This window comes from Eutrigla gurnardus, assembly GCF_963514095.1.
Source record: "Eutrigla gurnardus genome assembly, chromosome: 9".
NCBI classification, from domain to species: Eukaryota; Metazoa; Chordata; class Actinopteri; order Perciformes; family Triglidae; genus Eutrigla; species Eutrigla gurnardus.
In genome coordinates, this window is record NC_139923.1 from 14,875,335 (window position 1) to 14,897,954 (window position 22,620).

Here is a 22,620-nt window from a genome sequence, read left to right on the forward strand (position 1 = left end):
ATAGTATACTGCATCTATATAAATTACAATGTGCAGCAGTATATACAGTAATTAAACCTTTACCAGTTGCAACATTAAAATGATGAACACATGCTTCAATAGATATAATCCAGTAATATATATTATTCTAAAATGATCCATTCTGTACAATATATTTTGATGCTCTTACCTGTGTACATTTACTTAGTACAATTTGAATACAGGACCTTTATTTGTAACAGCGTATTTCTAGACTGCGGTATTACACACAATATCTGAATTCTTCCACATAGATATACAAATAAACATTCTCCCATCTTGCCCAAGATGATCAGTGGTGCTTTAGACACATACAGTATGATATACAACAAACATAGTGCACAAAAAGTAGTAAGTGACAATCTTAAAAGGAAGCATTGCTGAAAATGTAATTAATTTGCTTGTATTAAAGGGGCATTTACTAAAATCATATAGGTCACAGTTATCAGACAACACAGCTTCATCAAAAAAGTTGAATTATCATAGTCAAAAGAAAATTATACCTATGATGGTTGTACTTTCAAGGAAGTCTTGCAATAAGACAATTTATACAAAAAGGAAAGATTTTTAAGATATAGGAATGAAAATGTCTATGGAATGAAAAGAAAATAATTGTGATTTGTGCAAGGAAAGGGTTTGTGGTTATCCTTCTGGGATAACTTAAGGACTTAGGTCCGCATCTATGGATCTGATTGGACCAGCAAGCGGTGAGATAAACAAACTTGTATGAGATACTGTTCAACGTTGGTTTATGATCCACAATTCAATGTAGAGAAGATGCTCACATCATTTCCCAATATGAATATGAGGAAGACGTAGGCCTACAGGGAGAAGTTGAAAAAATGTATTTATGGTAGCCTGAAATTCCCACAAGCCAAGGTGTACCTATCAGCCAATCGTTGACCTCCTTCATACTTTGGTTCCACCCTCTGAGCTGTCAGTCACACAACAGAGCATCGATATTGTCACTATCATTTCTGGTTTTATTGAATATGGATCAAACTTGAACAAACAAACTAAAAAAAAGCAATTTTGGTAAACATGATAGAGTGAGGTTTATGCTAACGGTGGCCGATTTACTGTGAAAGATTTATTAGTTATTGAAGGATTGTAAACGATCTTAATTGTTGCACAATTTGTGTATATATTACGTTTGATATTAGTTTGCATTCCGTTTTATGATTATTTTTTAAATGTATTTATTTTAAATACTATGTTGGTTTCATTCTTTCACAACAGCAGGGTCAAAAGTGAAACCAAACGAACAGCGGGGAAGTTTCCACCTACGCAGAAAATATATTTGTCCGCCACTGCCCTCTTTGTATCCGACTACGCAGTAGAAGCGAGCAGAGAGGTGATTGGTCGGAAGAAGAAAAGGAAGAAAAAAAAGCTACATCGAGTTTCTTCAAAGGAAATGAAAGTGGAGCTCAGTTTCCGTAGGTGTTGACGTGAGGTGCCAGTAATTTGCCAGTTAACGCCTCTCAGCTGAGACTGCGCATGAAGATAACCGAGGTTAACGCTTAATACAGCTGACTTCACATAAAAACTCAACTGATACCACATCAGACTGTCCACGGTGAGCTCAGGTTTTTTTTAAACGTTTTTACATTTCTCACTGTATCAGCTAGTTATATTCAAAATAACTACTTTCAATTGCGAAAGCTAACTAATTAATTGAATATTATTTTGAATGCTTAGTCAGTCATGACTGTATTAGTTCATGTCTACCCCTTTTATATTACAGATGTCGAATATGCCTATGGTTTTCTTCGACCTGGAGACCACTGGATTAAGTAACATTATCACTCAACTCAACACAACTAAATCGTTTTTTTCATTTACCTTATTAGATAACTGTCAGTGCTATATTGATCTTTTAACAGTAGACCTATTTGTGTAATAAATATAAATTATATTCCTTCTTTAATTGAGCTTGAAGTTCACATTTCATTTTGGTAATAGTAATTACTAACTGTACTGGAAGTCCCCCCCCCCAGAATTTTAAGCCACATCCTGTCTTGTTGCCTTCATTACTTTGATTTACTTTCATTTACCATTTTGAATTATGACGACAGCACAAAAATGACTAAAATGTCTTATTTTTATCCTGATTACTTTTAAACCAGTGCATTATTGACCTGGAATCAACTAACAAACTAACTTTCCAAAGATAGACCTAAAGTTTCCAGATAAAAGTGTCTTTAATGTTTTCTTCAATATGGCTACATAAAAATATGTTAATCAATCTGTTGGAAGGCCACCTGTTAACAGGAATGCATCAGCTGGGGAGAGTTTCAGTTTATATTTTAATAGTTTCTAATCTCACGTATGCATCTGTCTCTTCTAGTTTATAAAGCTATAGATACATTTAAGTTTGGTTCAGAAGATGTGGCTTTGAAAATAAGATTACAGCACATTCATTTCTGACATTTAAATTCTGGAGTAATTGGCCGTTTTTGACTACTTTTGATTTTACCTTTATATTTCACCTTAGAAAGTGTTTACCTTGCCTTTTGCTTGGTATATTTTTTTCAGCACAACCCCCTTTACAGATATGTTTTTCATTTGACATACTGTATTAAAACATTGGACCTAAAATCACACAAAAAACAGAAAACCAGAGTAGGAAAAAGGTGCTTTTTTTTTTTTTACTGTGAAAACCACAAACATATTGACCAAACCATTTTTATAACTCAGAATACTAATATCAATTTGTAAACTTAAAAAATTTACAAATTTAGCAAACAGCAAAGTTATAAACAACTATTTGCAGTAAAATGCAGGCAAAGAAATTGTCCAAACTTTCATGTTGTTGCATTACCTGAAGGCCATCGTAGTACAGACCTCTAAGGCTGTTTATGTTCATTTTCTCTCATCCTTTAACCATTAACTTTTCAGACACTGCAGCATGTGACATCACCCAGTTGTCGGCCGTCTGTGGAAACAGGGTCTTTAACGCCTACACCCTCCCCCGCTGCGCCATCTCGAGGGGCGCCAGTCGGGTGACAGGTTTCACTGTCAGAGCTGGCAGTCTGCTTTACCGCGGGGATCCTGTGAAGACAGTCCATCCTTTTGACGCTCTCACCTCCTTCATCAAGTTCCTTCGCTCCTTTCGCCGCCCTGTGCTGCTGGTGGCCCACAATGCAAAGCGGTTTGATGCACCTGTGCTCACCAGATTGCTACGAGATCTCGATCTCTGGCACAGGTTCCAGCAGACGGTGTCTGGGTTTGTGGATAGCCTCCTATTGAGCAGGAACCTCTATGATCTGCGCAGATATTCACTGAAGTTTTTGGTCGACTCCTTCTTGGGAAAGGACTACGATGCCCATAATGCAACGGAAGACGCAACAATGCTACAGGAGCTATTCGATGTATGGCGTCCCGAGACATGGGAAGTGTCGGAAGTTACATTCACAACCGAAGAATTTTAAAAAAAGCTACAGAAGAAAAATAAACCAATTTGCCGATGAAAACAATATTTACAAATGAACGTTTCATTCTCATCATGTACAACCCGATGGGTGGACAGACTTTTATTACGGGTAGAATTTAATTTCTTGTGATTCTGTTACATTCTGTTACACCCCAAACTCACAGATAATGTTCGTTTACTGAGTTGTCTTATTGTTTTGTTAACATGTGTCACAAGTGTTGTAAGCATTTGTATTTCCATTGACACATTCCCACAATAACCATTAAACCTGTTTTTGATTCTTCTAACTATAATTCTTTTGTATTTTTTTTAATAATTTGCACCAGTTTTAGAAGTCATACAGGGAGATGCAATCATGCTGCAGGGCATGCTGTATTTTTTTTTAAAAGCTTTTTTTCCCCTCTGCTATCATAATATACATTGCCTGCTCTACAGTAGTGTAATACAGCATAGCAGCGTAATTAAGAGAATCTTCAAGGGTTTGGGGAAATTTAGGAAATCCCTACTTTCAACTCCACTATATTTATCTCACAGCTTTAGTTAGTTTGCACATTCATATTATTAATATGAAATATAATCTGATAGTATAATGCATCTATATAAATTACAATGTGCAGCAGTATATACAGTAATTAAACCTTTACCAGTTGCAACATTAAAATGATGAACACATAAATGCTTCAATAGATATAATCCAGTAATATATATTATTCTGAAATGATCCATTCTGTACAATATATTTTGATGTTCTTACCTGTGTACATTTACTAGAGTGCAATTTGAATACAGGACCTTTATTTGTAACAGCGTATTTCTAGACTGCGATATTACACATAATTTCTGAATTCTTCCACATAGATGTATATACAAATAAACATTCTCCCATCTTGCCCAAGATGATCAGTGGTGCTTTAGACACATACAGTATGATATACAACAAACATAGTGCACAAAAAGTAGTAAGTGACAATCTTAAATGGAAGCATTGCTGAAAATGTAATTAATTTGCTTGTATTAAAGGGGCATTTACTAAAATCATATAGGTCACAGTTATCAGACAACACAGCTTCATCAAAAAAGTTGAATTATCATAGTCAAAAGAAAATTATACCTATGATGGTTGTACTTTCAAGGAAGTCTTGCAATAAGACAATTTATACAAAAAGGAAAGATTTTTAAGATATAGGAATGAAAATGTCTATGGAATGAAAAGAAAATAATTGTGATTTGTGCAAGGAAAGGGTTTGTGGTTATCCTTCTGGGATAACTTAAGGACTTAGGTCCGCATCTATGGATCTGATTGGACCAGCAAGCGGTGAGATAAACAAACTTGTATGAGATACTGTTCAACGTTGGTTTATGATCCACAATTCAATGTAGAGAAGATGCTCACATCATTTCCCAATATGAATATGAGGAAGACGTAGGCCTACAGGGAGAAGTTGAAAAAATGTATTTATGGTAGCCTGAAATTCCCACAAGCCAAGGTGTACCTATCAGCCAATCGTTGACCTCCTTCATACTTTGGTTCCACCCTCTGAGCTGTCAGTCACACAACAGAGCATCGATATTGTCACTATCATTTCTGGTTTTATTGAATATGGATCGAACTTGAACAAACAAACTAAAAAAAAGCAATTTTGGTAAACATGATAGAGTGAGGTTTATGGTGGCCGATTTACTGTGTAAGATATATTATTTATTGAAGGATTGTAAAAGATCTTAATTGTTGCACAATTTGTGTATATATTACGTTTGATAATAGTTTGCATTCCGTTTTATGATTATTTTTTAAATGTATTTGTTTTAAATACTATGTTGGTTTCATTCTTTCACAACAGCAGGGTCAAAAGTGAAACCAAACGAACAGCGGGGAAGTTTCCACCTACGCAGAAAATATCTTTGTCCGCCACTGCCCTCTTTGTATCCGACTACGCAGCAGAAGCGAGCAGAGAGGTGATTGGTCGGAAGAAGAAAAGGGAGGAAAAAAAGCTACATCGAGTTTCTTCAAGGGAAATGAAAGTGGAGTTCAGTCACCGTAGGTGTTGACGTGAGGTGCCAGTGATTTGCCGGTTAACGCCTCTCAGCTGAGTCTGCGCATGAAGATAACCGAGGTTAACGCTGAAATACAGCTGACTTGTATAACAACTCAACTGACACCACATCAGACTGTCCACGGTGAGTTCAGACGGGTTTTATATATTTTTTTATATTTCTCACTGTATCATCTAATTATGTTCAAAATAACTACTTTCAATTGCGAAAGCTAACTAATTCATTGAATATTATTTTGAATGCTTCGTCAGTCATGACTGTATTAGTTCATGTCTACCCCTTTTATATTACAGATGTCGAATATGCCTATGGTTTTCATCGACCTGGAGACCACTGGATTAGGTAACATTGTCACTCAACTCAACACAACTAAATCTGTTTTTTTTTTTATTTACCTTATTAGATAACTGTCAGTGCTATTGATCTTTTCTGGGAAAAGAGGTGGAGGCGTTGCTGTTATATTTAAAGATACATTTCAGGGGAAACAGATGTCACTTGGTGTTTTTCCATCATTCGAATAGCCTACCTTTGTGCTGTGTTGCAATGCTCTCCCAGAGTTCTCCTGTTAATTATTTACAGGCCACCCAAATATTCATAAAATTTTTTCGATGATTCAACATCTACATGCTCCCACTAGGACAAATCATGCAAAATAATAACATTGACCACCATTGCTATGCCGATGACACCCAAATTTATGTAGCACTATCACCAAATGACTATCGCCCCATAGATCTTCTGTGCCAGTGCATTGAGCAAGTCAAAGACTGGATGTGCCAAAACATCCTACAACTAAATGAGGACAAAACTGAGATAATTGTTTTTGGTGCTAAAAAAGAAAGGTTTAAAGTAATTCAACACCTTCACTCTCTGTCCCTGAAAACCTCAAACAAAGCCAGAAATCTTGGGGTTATTATGGATTCTGATTTACATTTCGACAGTCACGTTAAATCAGTAACAAAATCAGCCTACTATCACCTCAAAAATGTAGCAAGACTTAGAGGGCTCATGTCAGCTCAAGACTTAGAAATACGTGTTCATGCCTTTATTACTAGTAGGCTAGACTACTGTAATGGTCTCCTTGCAGGTCTTCCGAAAAAAACTGTCAGGCAGCTACAGCTTGTTCAGAACGCTGCTGCTAGAGTTCTTACAAAGACCAAAAAATGTGAGCACATTACACCAATTCTTAAATCCTTACATTGGCTCCCTGTATGTCAGAGGATTGATTTCAAAATCCTCCTGCTCACATATAAATCACTACATGGTCTAGGACCGAAGTATATCACTGATATGCTCCCACTACATAAGCCTTCTAGACCACTAAGATCTTCTGAGACCAATCTGTTAGTGATTCCAAGAGTAAACAACAATCACGGGAGAGCATCATTTAGTGTCTTTTAATGTCTGCACTGTTTTTAATTATTGGAAATATGTTTTTATTCTCCTTTTCTATCTGTAATGCATTTTAATTTTGCCTTTATTTTCTTTTAATTCTTCTATTTTTTTTCACTTTATTGTATGACATGTCATGATGTGAAGCACTTTGAGTCTGCCTTGTGTATGAAATGTGCTATACAAATAAAGTTGCCTTGCCTTTTAACAGTAGACCTATTTGCGTAATAAATATAAATTACATTCCTTCTTTAATTGAGCTTGAAGTTCACATTTCATTTTGGTAATAGTAATTACTAACTGTACTGGAAGTTTCCCCCCCAGAATTTTAAGCCACATCCAGTCTTGTTGCCTTCATTACTTTGATTTACTTTCATTTACCATTTTGAATTATGACGACAGCACAAAAATGACTAAAATGTCTTATTTGTATCCCGATTACTTTTAAACCAGTGCATTATTGACCTGAAATCAACTAACAAACTAACTTTCCAAAGATAGATCCAAAGTTTCCAGATAAAAGTGTCTTTAATGTTTTCTTCAATATGGCTACATAAAAATATGTAAATCAATCCATTGGAAGGCCACCTGTTAACAGGAATGCATCAGCTGGGGAGAATTTCAGTTTCTTTTTTAATGTTTCTAATCTCACATATGCATCTGTCTCTTCTAGTTTATAAAGCTATACATTTAAGTTTGGTTCAGAAGATGTGGCTTTGAAAATCAATAAGATTACAGCACATTCATTTCTGACATTTTAACTCTGGAGTAATTGGCCGTTTTTGACTACTTTTGATTTTACCTTTATATTTCACCTTAGAAACTGTTTACCTTGCCTTTTGCTTGGTATATTTTTTTTCAGCACAACCCCCTTTACAGATATGTTTTTCATTTTGACATACTGTATTAAAACATTTTTTTTACTGTGAAAACCACAAACATATTGACCAAACCATTTTTCTAACTCAGAATACTAATATCAATTTGTAAACTTAAAAAATGTACAAATTTAGCAAACAGCAAAGTTATATACAAATATTTGCAGTAAAATGCAGGCAAAGAAATTGTCCAAACTTTCATGTTGTTGCATTACCTGAAGGCCATCGTAGTACAGACCTCACCGCTGTATATGTTCATTTTCTCTCATCCTTTAACCATACACTTTTCAGACACTGCAGCATGTGACATCACCCAGTTGTCGGCCGTCTATGGAAACAGGGTCTTTAACGCCTACACCCTCCCCCGCTGCGCCATCTCGAGGGGCGCCAGTCAGGTGACAGGTTTCACCGTCAGCGATGGCCGTCTGCTTCTCCACGGGGTTCCCATGAAGACCGTCTGTCATTTTGACGCTCTCATCTCCTTCATCAACTTCCTTGGCTCCTTTGGCTGCCCTGTGCTGCTGGTGGCCCACAATGCAAAGCGGTTTGATGCACCTGTGCTCACCAGATTGCTACGAGAGCTCCATCTCTGGCACAGGTTCCAGCAGGTGGTGTCTGGGTTTGTGGATACCCTCCTATTGAGCAAGAACCTCCATATTCTGCCCGGTCATTCTCTGAAGTTTTTGGTCGACTACTTCTTGGGAAAGAACTACGATGCCCATAATGCAACGGAAGACGCAACAATGCTACAGGAGCTATTCGATGAATGGCGTCCCGAGACATGGGAAGTGTCGAGAGTTACCTTCACAACCGAAGCATTTTAAAAAAAGCTACAGAAGAAAAATAAACCAATTTGCAGATGAAAACAATATTTACAAATGAATGTTTCATTCTCATCATGTACCACCCGATGGGTGGACAGAATTTTATTACGGGTAGAATTTAATTTCTTGTGATTCTGTTACACTGTTTACTGAGTTGTCTTATTGTTTTGTTAACATGTATCACAAGTGTTGTAAGCATTTGTATTTCCATTGACACATTCCCACAATAACCATTAAACTTGTTTTTGATTCTTCTAACTTGGTATTTTTTTGTATTTTTTTTAAATAATTTGCACCAGTTTTAGAAGTCATACAGGGAGAAATCTCTCTCAATAGACTGTCATGCAATCGTGCTGCAGGGCATACTGTATTTTGTTTTAAAAGCTTTTTTTCCCTCTGCTATCATAATATGCATTGCCTGCTCTACTTACAGTAGTGTAATACAGCATAGCAGCGTAATTAAGAGAATCTTCAAGGGTTTGGGGAAATTTAGGAAATCCCTACTTTCAACTCCACTATATTTATCTCACAGCTTTAGTTAGTTTGCACATTCATATTATTAATATGAAATATAATCTGATAGTATACTGCATCTATATAAATTACAATGTGCAGCAGTAACCTTTACCAGTTGCAACATTAAAATGATCAACACATAAATGCTTCAATAGATATAATCCAGTAATATATATTATTCTAAAATGATCCATTCTGTACAATATATTTTGATGCTCTTACCTGTGTACATTTACTAAAGTACAATTTGAATACAGGACCTTTATTTGTAACAGCGTATTTCTAGACTGCGGTATTACACACAATATCTGAATTCTTAGATAGATACATAGATGTATATACAAATAAACATTCTCCCATCTTGCCCAAGATGATCAGTGGTGCTTTAGACACATACAGTATGATATACAACAAACATAGTGCACATAAAGTAGTAAGTGACAATCTTAAATGGAAGCATTGCTGAAAATGTAATTCATTTGCTTATACTAAAGGGACACTTACTAAAATCATAGAGGTCACAGTTATCAGACAACACAGCTTCATCAAAAAAGTTGAATTATCATAGTAAAAAGAAAATTATACCTATGATGGTTGTACTTTCAAGGAAGTCTTGCAATAAGACAATTTATACACGATAAGATATAGGAATGAAAATGTCTATGGAATGAAAAGAAAATAATTGTGATTTGTGCAATTACCCAGTAATACAGTTTTAGAATGACGGGGATACAATCAAAGTGAGCAATAATGATTTAAAAAAACATTGTTTAATGTAAAGTTAAAACAGAATAGCGCAAAAACATTCCTCTGGCTTTAAATGCTATATAGAAAAAAGAATAAACGTATTTGTTGCTTTTTTTCTTTCTTAAAAAAATATACAGCAAACAACCCTTTCTTCTTTTGTATAATATATACCACATACTATACAGAAAAAGAGAGTTTTTATCTGATATAACTGGACTGATATAAATCAATAGATGGCTGCAAATGAACTGTGGAGGGCAGCATTGCGCGGTTGCAGCGTTTAGTCTGCAGCAAATTTAACAGAAAAAGACGTTTGTTTGCGCTTGCGCAGACCGCAGGAACAAGCTGATCAGTTTGTTGTTTTTTGTAGGCAAATATTACTTTAATTTACTACAAACATACACTGTGGATTTTATAAACACTAATATTTTATGTACTTAATGTTTTCAGCGCTAAATTTAAACTTTCTCTTGTCCTCTTCTTAAATACATCTTCAACGAGGCTTTTGTTTTGGTATTTAAACACGGAGGGAAAATCTTTACGTGTTTCCCAACGCCATCATGTCGCTAAATACGTATTGTTTCTAATGTGACTTGGTTTCGTTTGTTTTACAAAACGTCACTGTGTCTGTCGGATACGAGAACCGCTCCTGAGACTGGGGCCGTGGCGTGATGCAAAAACCAGATTCAGGCGGAGTTGAAAAGTCTCAACAGCCACTGGTTTTCTTTGACTTGGAGACAACTGGACTGGGTAGGACCACTACGTTTATGCTGCTTTTCATTCGTGATAGATCGCCTTTATCGTAACGAGCTTCCTGGGGTTCGCTTGCCTCTGTCATGGGGTAATAACCCTCCAGACGCGGGATGCAGTGAACAACAGCAACAGCCCCACTCCCTTTACACGAGAATCTTCACAATACGACAGCCCTACGGCAACTCTACAGGGACACACTTGTCCAACTACGTAAAGACGGAACAGTTAATGGTTTGAAGACCCCATGCATGTTCAGGACACAATCCACAATCCTGGCAGCCCCAGCACAATAACCTTTAGTTTCACTGTTATGTCTTTCACTAACCTACACATTGAATGAATGAGTGAAAGGGCTACACACAAACGACTGTTGTGACTAGTGCACGTTGCCTGCTTGTGGAAGATAAAGAAACTACAATGCATTGTGTTCCCCAAAAGAAAGCTTTCTATTTTATATTTGGTCTGTTTAAGATTAAATATTTTGCCCTGTAATTATTGGGCAGCATTTGGTTAATTTTCAAACAAGCCCAAATATTTAAAGAAAATACACCCCAGAGCCCAATGTGATGTTTTTAAAGTTTAAAGTGTGTATTGTCAGTTTACAGTGAAATGATGCAGCAGAAAGCAGAGACCAGTGAATTTCTTGTACATTTGCTTTTTAAATGATGATTCATTTATCATCAAATTCTTAATTAAGGGTGGGGAAAGACAATATGCTGTGAGAGTATATACATTTGTCTACAATCACAGGTTTTCTCATATGGTTACATCTACATTGCGTTTCTCAATTGATTTGTTCAGGTACTTTACTATAACAACATGGTATAAGTTATAGTATGACTTTACCCATATCCATCACACCCCTTATTGTTGTTTAATTTTTGCCCAACCTAATGGCCTAATGGAAAACAACCTCTGAAGCACATGAAGTGATGCTTTTTATCAACATGTTTTCTTTCACCAGGTCAGAGTTGTGAGATCATCCAGCTGGCTGCAGTGAGTGGAGGCCACTCTCTCAACCTCTTCATCCTCCCTTGGTGTTGGATACAGAGGGGAGCAGCCAAAGTCACCGGCTTTAGGGTCCACAGACGGAGACTGTACCGCCATCGCCAACTTGTCCTCACCAACTCTCTGCGAGAGGTCCTGGTCTCTTTCATAGCTTTCCTTCAGATGCTTGGGCGCCCTCTTGTCATCGGCCACAACATTCGCCGCTTTGACTGTCCACTATTGGTTCGAGCACTCGATGAACTTGACCTCCGGGCAGAGTTTGAGTCCGTGGTCTCGGGCTGTGTTGACACTCTACCCCTGGCTCGGGAGATGCTGAAGGGCCGCAGCCTCCAGAGTTTTCGACAGGAGAACCTGGTCAGGGAGCTGCTGGGTGTGAACTACAAGGCCCATGATGCTTTGGAGGATGTGCAGGCATTACAGGCACTGTATAGCGTGCTTCAGCCCACACCAGAGTTGGTCTGCCAGCATAGGTTTACTCTGGACACCATGAAAAACAAACCAGCTGCTACATCTAAAGTGCCCTGCCAGCTACCAGGACAGTGCCCCCTGTGGGAGAATGTCAGACAGACAGTGAAGGTCACAGAGGTCACAGGGAACAAAGACGACACTGGTTTGCTTGACGGCTCTAAACAAGAGGGCTGTTGTTTTGTACAACAGCCGAAGCTGCCTGACTAATGGCCATTGGTGGAACAAATGACCATTATAGTCCATTATGTAATTTTGTTTGGAATTTACTTTTAAGTTGCAGTTCGATGAACTTTACAGAATTGTTTTTATGCTCATCTGCTAATAAATGTATTGTATTTCTACAGTGTGTCCCAAATAACATAATTCATAGCTGGTTAACGGTTGATAAATATGTGAATATTTCAATCAATCAAGATCACAATATTAAGAAGAATGTTTTCATACGTTCCGATTTCACTCAAAGATAACACGCAGAATTGTGGAATTATTGTCCAGCTCTAATTTCAAGGTCAGTTAGCTATCGGGACTTTAACTTAATGAGTTAAAACTCTGACCCACATATATCTGGTTACATGTCGGATGTAAAAGGAAACATCTCAGGTTTCAACTCTGCAAAGTTATCCAAGTATGTAAACCTGCTTCTTTTAACAGACCTGAAATGTTTTACTGTTATTGTAAGATTTAAACAAACGGTACAGACACAACATAAACAATAAGATTTAGATGCTGTTGTAAAGGAACAAGGCTTTATTAAACCACTTTTACATACACATATTCTCTGTAGTCCCAGGCTACAGCATTACCATAATTAAAATGCTAAACCATGCCCTCGCTAGAGAAATATTCCAAGAAATAGTTCGAGTTAAATAAAACAATGAAGGTAAAACATTGTGGCCTTCAGATCCGTGTGCTTTGAAGGACATGAATTAAAGGTGAAAAAGTGGAAAAGTCCAAGACATACACCATTAAAACCAAAAGGTGACTCAAAACAAGATCAGTAACAACAATGTGAGTCAATTTCAAACAGTGACCTCTACAAAAATAAATAAAACATTTCGATTTCGATAGGTTTTGTTAACAAAACTAACTTGAGGTTTTCCAATTTCAGACAGGATGAATTTGAGATAATGGTTCTTTAATAAAAAAAAGTAGTGCAGTTTATTTTAAACTATAAAATCCCTATCACCTTCCAATGTCTTCCAATTTGCAACAGTTTTAGCAACAACAAACAACTAAAGGGTCAGGGCATTTATATTAGTAACAAGCTTAATTCAACCTACTTCACAATCGTGAAGTAGTAAAAGCATTCGAGCACTGGCTCAATAAACTATATTCAATAATTTAGATTAAACTATTAGGATATATATTTAGTCACTGGTAGGTTGGCAGGCAGATAGAACATTCATTCTCAAATATTTAATTCAAGATAACCTATAAAAACGACAACAAGAAAATCCACCTCATGATTGACTATTCAGATTGACCCTGGTACGAACTGGAATATTATGCAGACGTTTGCACCACACTGAAATAATCAACTTGTTGGAAAGTGGTCACCATAAAAGATTCTACTGTCATAGTAAACACCACGCACCCAATGATATCAAGATGTAAAGAAAACCCTATACAGTGTGGTTCCAGGGTTAGTCTCTCTGAGTATATAATGTCACATTTTGATGAATTAGTATAAACAACAAAACATGCAGTCTGTCAAAAAATTGGTTTTCAAACACTCAGAAATGTGACGTGTGTTCCCTTTTAATACTATAAAATCGAATGCAGCATTTTGTTGTAGCACTGTACGTGATGTAAATGGGTTAATGGGCTTGGATCTAAATGTATGCAACAAGCGGCGGTAGTGCATTTTGGATCATATATAACTCGTTTTAGTCGATATGCATTCCTGATTCTTATGTAGATATGCTTAATGGGACAGCGACAGTTCCCTCTTTGTTAGTTGTTTTATCTTTATGATGGTTCTCTTTTTTTTTTGAGAAGTTTCCTCATGCCCTGATAATGGTTAAAAGCAGAAATACTTTCCAGGGTCAACTTAACTGTGACAGTCGAGATAAGACCCTCTCCTGTATTATTGCTCTAAATCAAACATGCACAGGCATTTCAATATTACACTTTATACTCCCAACTGTTGATATACTAGCAATGTATTTTCCCCCCAGAGGTGGATATGTATTTGTTCCAGCTAAACTAAATGATAAACAGTCAATTGGACCAGTGATTCTGAGGAAGGAGGACTAACTCCTGGCTCATACAACAAACATGGTCTCAACCAGGTGGTCTCAACTGTAGCTGGGTAAAGCAGTGAGTGGAGGTCAACTGCACCTGTGTAATTATATCCTTCATTCTGCTTCATTGCTGTTTGAATGTGTAACAACAGAATATAAACGTGCAGTTAGAAGAGAAAATAATCATATCCTATGGTATTCATCGGCAGATAGTGTTTGCCTTGTTATGGAATTTTAGAAAATTTAATTTCATCTGAGTACTTATTCTAAGCTCCAAAAAAGCTACTAAATGGACCTCACAAGGTTGTTTTTGTCAACTCTTCTAAACATGTTCATGTGGACTCTTTAGAATTTGGTCCTGTTCAGTGTTGTCGACAAATTTTACTTGTATGTTTAGTAAGTGTCAGCACCTGCGTTTTCTTACATTATTGCACCATTATAGGTGAAAAAGACAATAAACATTATCAGTGCATTAACGCTGGGATTTAAAGCTAAAGGACCCAGCTTAGCAGTCTCTAAAGGTTGGATTTGGGCTGGGGAAGCAGTGGGCACAGGCAGGCATCGCTACACCGTATCTGAAGGTTCTTTTAACATGCTACCTCCTGAAAAGTGCCCAGCAATCATCGGCCTCAATCTGTAACACAGCGTAGACCTTTCTGAGTCAAACTGGAAGAAAAAAAAGGTAGTATGGGGTTTCACACACGGCCACAGACTCACGACTACAAGAGGCAGCAGGCTCGGAACATGGTTATCCCTGACTGGGAGGTGATGTGCAGGGAGACGCTCTCATTGGCTGAGATAAACAGGACGGTGCCCCGCCTCAGAGAGACATCAGTGAGGGCTGCAGCAGAGGTTGCCGTGGCGTTGCCTTCAATGACCAGGAGGATGCTGGCGCTGTCGACTGGAGCAACAGTGTACTGCTTCACCGAGGCCGGTGCCTGCAGGAAGGACGAGAGGGAAAAAGGCGTTAATATTTCTGTATTACAAAAAAATTAAAAAGAACATATATCAGAACCATCAACATACATGTTGATGCTCTCATTAGTGCTGGTGTGTTTTTTTTTATTACATAAGGCAAAGATCATGTTGGGCAATTTTATATCTGTTAAATTCACTGCCAAGTTTTTAAACCAGCCAGGTTGTGCAATTGTGGGTGGGTTTCGACATCAAAAAAATCAATGCTACAAAATTTGGGTTAAAAAATCCAAGGCCCAAATATTATGTAGACTCTCCCTGAAATTACAAGTCAGTATGTGTATGGCAAGATATTCTCATTTGTCACAGCAGGAAAAGCAGGTGTAAATAATACAATTAATGATAGCAGTCATAGCATTTTAAGCTAAAAGTTACGTTCTCTCCGAATGATAAAACATAGTGGGTTTTATTATTATTATTACCATTCAGTTCCTATTTTGGGATATCCCTCCTGAAGTGTAATCATCTGGTTAGCTGGGTTTTCCTACCTGTATCCTCATGACAGTGAAGTCTGGCACTGGGGGGTCGTACAGGGACACACAGGGATCTGAAGCATCCTGGACACATGGGAAGATTTTGGAGCTGGCGGGGGCTGGGCAGTAGTTCAGCATCTCACACAGCGTGTTGACATCCATGTATTTCGGTGTCAGACCGGCTCTCACCGTGTTGTCTGAGCAGGCCATACACTCAATACAGTCTAGGTGCATGGATAGATGAATAGACAGAAAAAGAAAGCACATTTTAAATGAGCGAAGTGTTCCTTCTTCAAATGGAATAACACATTCTCAAATAGCTGTGAGAGAAAGACTACCACTAAACACACAACATATAAAAATATTAAAAACGATGAGCCACACTGTCGCACTAGTTGACACATTCCTTCATTACCATGAACACCCGTGTATTAATCCGCTACTGAAAATAGTCCCCAATTAATGCACTACTAACTCCTGTTTGAGTAATGTTTGCTTAAAACTACAGTACCCACCTGTTTTAGGAAATTACTGACTGACTGAGCCTAAACTGTTTTATGTGTTTATATCCCACCTCAGGCCTGTGTCAGTGACCACACCACCAGTATGGACAACATCCCTCCACTCCCTTCTCATCAACCTGGATTTTAACAGAGCAAACCTCTACAGACAACATATAAAGTGTCCCCCTGGGGACAAAAACACACTGGACCGTGACTGCAACCCAATACTAAAGGACACTTATCACTCTGTCCCCCGTGTAGCTTTGGGACTCTCTGATCGCTGTTTGGTTCATCTTCTCCCAACCTACAGGCAGAAATGAAAATCTGCAACGCCTGTGGTCAAAACTGTGAGAAGATGGACCAACGAGTTGAAGTTGGAGCTCAGAGCTCCTCCCCTCGCTACAGAGCACTGTATGTCAAAACCACCAGACACAGGAAGTTGCTTTGCGCAGTCATTATGATTGAATGATTATGATTGAAACAGTTAAAATTCATACACCCTGTTAAATTATATATTTCTTATCTATTCCTGCACCTTTTGCACTCTACACATTTGCACTGTCAATGTCACTGCCCTGTATATATACTGACTGTACTGTTATCCTTGTATAAGTTATATGACAATTTCTGTGTGTATATTGAGAGCGACATAAAGTCAAATTCCGTGTACGTGTTCAACATTTTACTATATATTTGTAAACCTCAAAGATATGAAGTAGGCAACAGTGGGCTTGTTATTTTTTGGCTTTTCATAGGATTGGTTGTTTTTCCTTATTATTTAATACTTCTGTAGCTTCTCTGTCATAACAGGAGCACAGCAATGTACAAACATTCAACTGTCGTACTCATTCAGCTTAATAAAACCGATAATAAAACCGATAGCACTAATCTCATGAAGCATCATCTGACCTCCATAAAGGTAAGCGTGAGGTTCGTTAGCTCCCAGGAACATGGCCTGGCCTGGATCCAGGACCATGTGGTTGAGGAAGAAGATGGAGAAGCAACCGATGTCTCCAGGATACTGGGAATGGAGACGGAGCAACAGGTCACCATTGCTGCTTGATGTGTCCTTCCCTGCCGCACCTGCATTGGTCATAAATAGCCACGAGTGTGTTAATGTCAGAAAAACATTTAAAAAAAAGAGCAGATCAACTGACGTCGGCATCTTTTCCAAATTTGTTTTAAAACCCCGTATTTGTGGTTTTACTTTTTATTAAAATATGCTATTTTCTGATTCCATGCATTAAGCCTGTTACCACTTTGCCTCACTTAGACTGCTTGCAATGAAGAAAAGCACTGAGTAAAATGCTACAGTTCTACACTCATGCAGTGTTTGTTCTGACTGGTAATGCTCAATGACTAACCAACTAAATAAACTGATTAAAACCAGAAATGTAGCATTTGCTTTCTGCTTTTAGGAGCTCCATTAGCTCCATCCTTCAGCCTCCTCACCCTCTTCAGTGACCCTCTTGACCAGCATGTTGAGCTGATCAACGAACACCTTCTTTTCACAGTTCATCATCCTGGTGAAGCACTTCTTCAGCACCTGGCTCACATGTACCGCGTCTCCCATGCTGCATCGCAGTTCCTCCGCTGTCTCATTGCCTATCAGAGCATGGAACTCTGGGACAGCTACAAACACACACACACACACACACATTTATTTTTTGCCAAATATTGCCCTTCAAGGGACGGTTCCCCCCCCCTTGTTTCTACAGTAACTGCACAAAATCAATCCAAAAATCCTCTAATGACTCTGTGGGACTTTGGGACTCACATTTAAGGAATCCCAGGATCTCCTCCACTGGTCTGAAGCCACAGAGGCCCTGAAAACGGGTTAGAGCGATGGCCATCTCTGGCTTGTGGTTGCTGTCTGGATAGTGCTCCGGAAACTGAGCATGGAGACGAGCAGCTAACTCCTGACCAAACCAAAGTGACAGGAAAGGAAGAGGGTTCCAAAAGAGGTGAGGTTAGAGAGCGTGTAAACTCAATTTGCCAGTTCATACACAGGACCAATAGTTATAATAATATAGTCATACTGTTCAAATACACTATGTGTACTGCTGGAATTTTACTTCCATTTGGAGTGGCCTTGGTTCCAAATAGACATTTTAAGAACAACGAGAATTTAAGCTTTGAACTGAAGCAATTTCTGATTTGTAATAAACATAAACTTATATACACACATATTCCCCCCGACTTCTCTCCGTTAGCAGAGATTTGCCCTGTCTTAGACAAATTTTGTGTGCCTCAGTGCAGTGAATACTTTAGAAGATCAGCCTACCGTCAGCCCTAACCACCATTTACTGCCTTTCATGTTGAAATGGTGTATAAAAACAGTCTCCGAGACTGTTAAGTTGCTGGGTTTAGGTAATCTAACCACGTAAAAATCACTGCATTGTTTATTTGATCTAAAATTACTATATAATTCTAATAAAAGCCATTAAAATACCCGCATTGATATTAAATTCCGTGTGCGTCTGCAGCTAGAAGCAGGTTCTGGGTTCACTTGTTATTAATGTCCGGCTGCTTCCAGTTTATGAAAGTAGATAATACCGTATCTCCAGAAGTTTGGTTCCAGAACCAGTGCCATGCATGGAGGTGATCCCAAATATATCTAGTTGGTACCGTTACACCTCCCGCACCAGGTCTGGTTCCTTCGCCAGCAGCTAGCCGACGTACCACGTCCCTAAAGGCAGTCTGCCATTCTGGATCGGCACGCCCAGGTACCCGCCCCTGCCTGCAGCCCGGTTTACATTGCACCCGACCGCGATGCCTATCCCTGCAGGTGGTGGATCCACAGGGCGTCAACCTCATGATGCAAGGTAACGCAGCCTTGGTTGTATGTTTGTTCTATTGTATGTTCCTTGGGTTATGCTAGTAGTAGCTAATGCAGCCTCGAGCTGATAGCCTCTGTTTGTGTATGGTGACTATATATCAATAAATCAATAATGAAAATAAGATATGTGTGTACTCACTCTGTTTGGATGGGCCTGTATGGACAAGGCTGTATTGACAGAGAGGACTTTGAAGAGGAAGGGCAGCTGACCCTGGAAGGTGTCTTTGACCTTGGAGCCCAGGCAGGCAGGGAAGTGGGCGATCCACTGGCCCAGCGTGGTCTGTGCGATCCTGTTGTCTTTAATCTGGGCATCACCTTTTGGGTGGGCCCCCATCCACAGCTGGAAAAGATAGCAAAGATGAATGATTTGTGTCCAGTTACTGGGTTACTGGGTTGAGGCAGAAGTTGTGGTTCCAGAGGTATGTTTGTGAGTGGATGGTTGATGGGTGAAATTCCTGATCGGGCCTGAAAGCATAACCATCCCAGAAAAGGTCAATCTTAAACATGGCAGTTATGTTATGCTGCTTCCCGATATCCTCTGTTAATAAGCTTCCTAGGCAGTCCCAGTTGTCTCCAGGCCCTCTGAGAGGAAGGCCCGCAATTGTAAATTTACATTAAATCAATGTATTTAATGCTGTAATCCAAAGTGATTTATACTCTGTGAGACAGGAGAAGGATCCTAACTCACTCTGGATTACACTTGGTTACCCTAATGCTTTAAATGTTACGATCTATTATTATCTTATCTATGAAGGTCACACACTTGTTGGTGCACACAATATAAAAAAAATTATAATCCCATCAATGATTTATGTGCTTTCAATATATCCATTGTATTAAGTTATCGCTGCTTCTTGAATAGAATGTCATGTTGTATTACAAGGCACACGTACATATACACACATTTAAAATTGATATCACTGCTAGATTGTAACTATTCCCTTTAGGCAAAAAAACACATGTATAAAAAAAACAAGGATCATGATTATTCCTCACCTTGTACCATTCATGGTAATAATACAGACATACAACTGTTAGAGTAACATGTCGCAGACGTGCTATATAATAAGCTGCTTATTATAATGTAATTGTACATCTACACCACCTTCTGACTATAACCATCTGGAAGCTAATATGACCAACTAATGCATGTACCATTAATGTGGCTTGTAGTACACGAAAGTGTCTCCACTGCCATTACCTGAACCAATGACCTTCATGACAAAGCCTGCAGAGCTGCTGTTGCTAAATAAAGACTTGTGAAAGGCATGGACAGGAAAGGGCTCTGTGCCAAGACACTGAGCAAAACACCACATGATAAAACCTCAAAATGATACCAGTTTCAAATCTGATTGGTCATTTTTGGAAGGAATGCTTCCTTTTTGTTCCAAGGCTGTGAATGGTGTAGAGCTCTAAATATTAAGATCCTTTGGTGCTGACAATAAGTGTTATAATCTCAGTCAAATGCAGTTATCCAAAGAAACTACACAGAATCCTACAATTCAATGTCAAATACGTTTTAACTGTTACATTAAATGACATGCTTATTTACTTGTTAGTCAGGAATCTTCAGCAGCTACAATAATCTTGTAATTTGAATCAGTACCTTCCCAGTAATAACCTTACCTCTGCATAGGGCTTCCCATCCTCTACAACAGCTACTGGGTCTCCACCAACCACAAGTTTGGCCACCTCGCTGTCCAGCCCGACCTTCCCCCACGCATAATTTTGCACGGCACAGGTCAGGGGAAACACTAAGGAGGGACCAAATCTAGTGGGTGAATTCTTATAACAGGAAAGTGAATACAGAACAGATTCCAGTATATTCCAGGGGGCTCCAAACCCTTTACAACTGTGAAAAAAAACATGGTCCTCTTTGTGACCCTTCCTACAGGTGTAATGTAGGCCTACATCATTTTGTATCTGACCGTCCGTGTGTCTTTCATTGACTGCCTAATGTTACCTGCTGTTACATTATCAAATTGTTACCCCATATTAACCTGAGACAGGAGATAGCGGAAAACACGTCTTCCAAAACATACAGTTTGGACTACTTTGTAGTTCAATAAGGCGTGGCATATTTCGTCAGGGAAACACAGCCTGTATAACTATATAGGCTACCCTTAGTTTTAACAGTAAAGCGAAGGGGAACAGATTTCCCCAGGGCTACGTTATTTGGCGGAACACCAGCTGACGAAGCAACGTCCAGTGACAGAAACACACAGTAAGCAGGTTTATCGTTGCGTTCGCCGGTTTGTTTGAAATACACACTTCTCGTATCCCGTAATGTGAGACAGTTGTACGTCGTCGCAATTCCTAGCTACGTGTTAGTTCATGGAGCGCTAACAGTGCTGCTCTAAATACAACCCGCCTGCTATTAAACAAACAAAACGCGCAGCTGAAATATTGATTTGGATGCTCAACAACGAGCTTTTTCTGGGTCAGTCCATCGTGTCAGTAGCAACGTAAATATCCCATAGCACCATTAGCTAGCTAAATGTTCGTCGACAGAACATACGATATGAAACAGTTATAAAGGAGAAGATCTCACTCACCTCTCACTTCCTCCATGTTTAGCTGCAACGTCCCGCTGTCAGACTGGTGGTCAGACCTTCGATGACGTCACGACTCGACTTCCGACTTCGTAGTCTTTTTCAGTTTGCTAAATACGTCACGATAAAAACGCAAAAACCATCAATATAATGAGCTAATATTTTAACGTATAACTGGCAATGGCCATTAAATTGATTTAGTTGTATCGATATGATCCATTGAAAATAGAACTACAAGCATGCTTTACTTGCTGACTGATATTAATCACATTACATCACTGTCACTTTTACCTTGTAGTTGTGTCTTTATCTGCTCAGTTTCTGTTCTTACTTTAAATACTTTTCATTTTTCTTGGACAATTTCTACGTTTAACTTATATTCTGTTGTAGTTGTATACATACATTACGTCCTCTATAGGCCTATATATATATATATCACGCTGTTCTCTCATTATTTATATTTATATTATCTATTTTTAAAAAACAAAATATTACTGTTGAAATCACTTTCGAAACCATATGATACAATACCAGTTCCCATTGTCACTCATCAGCAACATTATGGAGTATTCATTAACAGAACTATGCAACATGGCGGCAAAATATTATTTAACTTCATGATTACTTAGCCTACTCATCATTTCAGTTTTTACAATAACGTTTAGGTATAAAGTATTTACACAAAACTTAGCATGACATTATTCGACTGAAATCTACAGGTGGCGCGCTTTGCTTCTTCAACATGTCAACACGTCACACGTCACAGTAGACTTATTAGGGATAGCCTAATATTGACTCTGTTTACATTTTAGGCCTATAGATAATATTTAATTTGGTTTCAACATCTTAATACAAGATTAGCATATTATTAATCTAATCATTCTTTTAGAAAAGTATCAAATGTAATACCTCTACTTCACTAATTATTATATTTTGTATTCAC

The 22,620-nt window shown here is 38.4% G+C and overlaps 4 protein-coding genes across 4 annotated transcripts; 3 read left to right on the plus strand and 1 right to left on the minus strand.

The window, feature by feature from the left end:
• The first annotated feature begins 1,405 nt into the window (after positions 1–1,405).
• Positions 1,406–3,738, plus strand: LOC311018919 (DNA polymerase III PolC-type-like). The gene is made up of 3 exons (XM_084018038.1): positions 1,406–1,594; positions 1,763–1,811; positions 2,917–3,738. Exons 2-3 carry the CDS (start codon positions 1,763–1,765, stop codon positions 3,447–3,449), a joined length of 582 nt encoding a protein of 193 aa, XP_083874164.1. The 5' UTR covers positions 1,406–1,594; the 3' UTR covers positions 3,450–3,738.
• Positions 3,739–5,301: 1,563 nt separating this feature from the next.
• Positions 5,302–8,849, plus strand: LOC311018920 (DNA polymerase III PolC-type-like). Its single transcript, XM_084018039.1, has 3 exons — positions 5,302–5,629; positions 5,800–5,848; positions 8,068–8,849. The coding sequence occupies exons 2-3, from the start codon at positions 5,800–5,802 to the stop codon at positions 8,598–8,600; spliced, it is 582 nt and encodes a 193-aa protein (XP_083874165.1). The 5' UTR covers positions 5,302–5,629; the 3' UTR covers positions 8,601–8,849.
• Positions 8,850–10,200: 1,351 nt separating this feature from the next.
• LOC311018082 (protein PML-like) lies at positions 10,201–12,435 on the plus strand. Its single transcript, XM_084016859.1, has 2 exons — positions 10,201–10,613; positions 11,581–12,435. The coding sequence occupies exons 1-2, from the start codon at positions 10,535–10,537 to the stop codon at positions 12,297–12,299; spliced, it is 798 nt and encodes a 265-aa protein (XP_083872985.1). The 5' UTR covers positions 10,201–10,534; the 3' UTR covers positions 12,300–12,435.
• Positions 12,436–12,821: 386 nt separating this feature from the next.
• mpi (mannose phosphate isomerase) lies at positions 12,822–21,768 on the minus strand. The gene is made up of 8 exons (XM_084017333.1): positions 21,681–21,768; positions 20,752–20,879; positions 19,265–19,465; positions 18,064–18,205; positions 17,739–17,918; positions 17,196–17,369; positions 15,799–16,007; positions 12,822–15,273 (listed from the first exon to the last, which is right to left on the minus strand). The coding sequence occupies exons 1-8, from the start codon at positions 21,694–21,696 to the stop codon at positions 15,055–15,057; spliced, it is 1,269 nt and encodes a 422-aa protein (XP_083873459.1). The 5' UTR covers positions 21,697–21,768; the 3' UTR covers positions 12,822–15,054.
• Between the last annotated feature and the right edge of the window lie 852 nt (positions 21,769–22,620).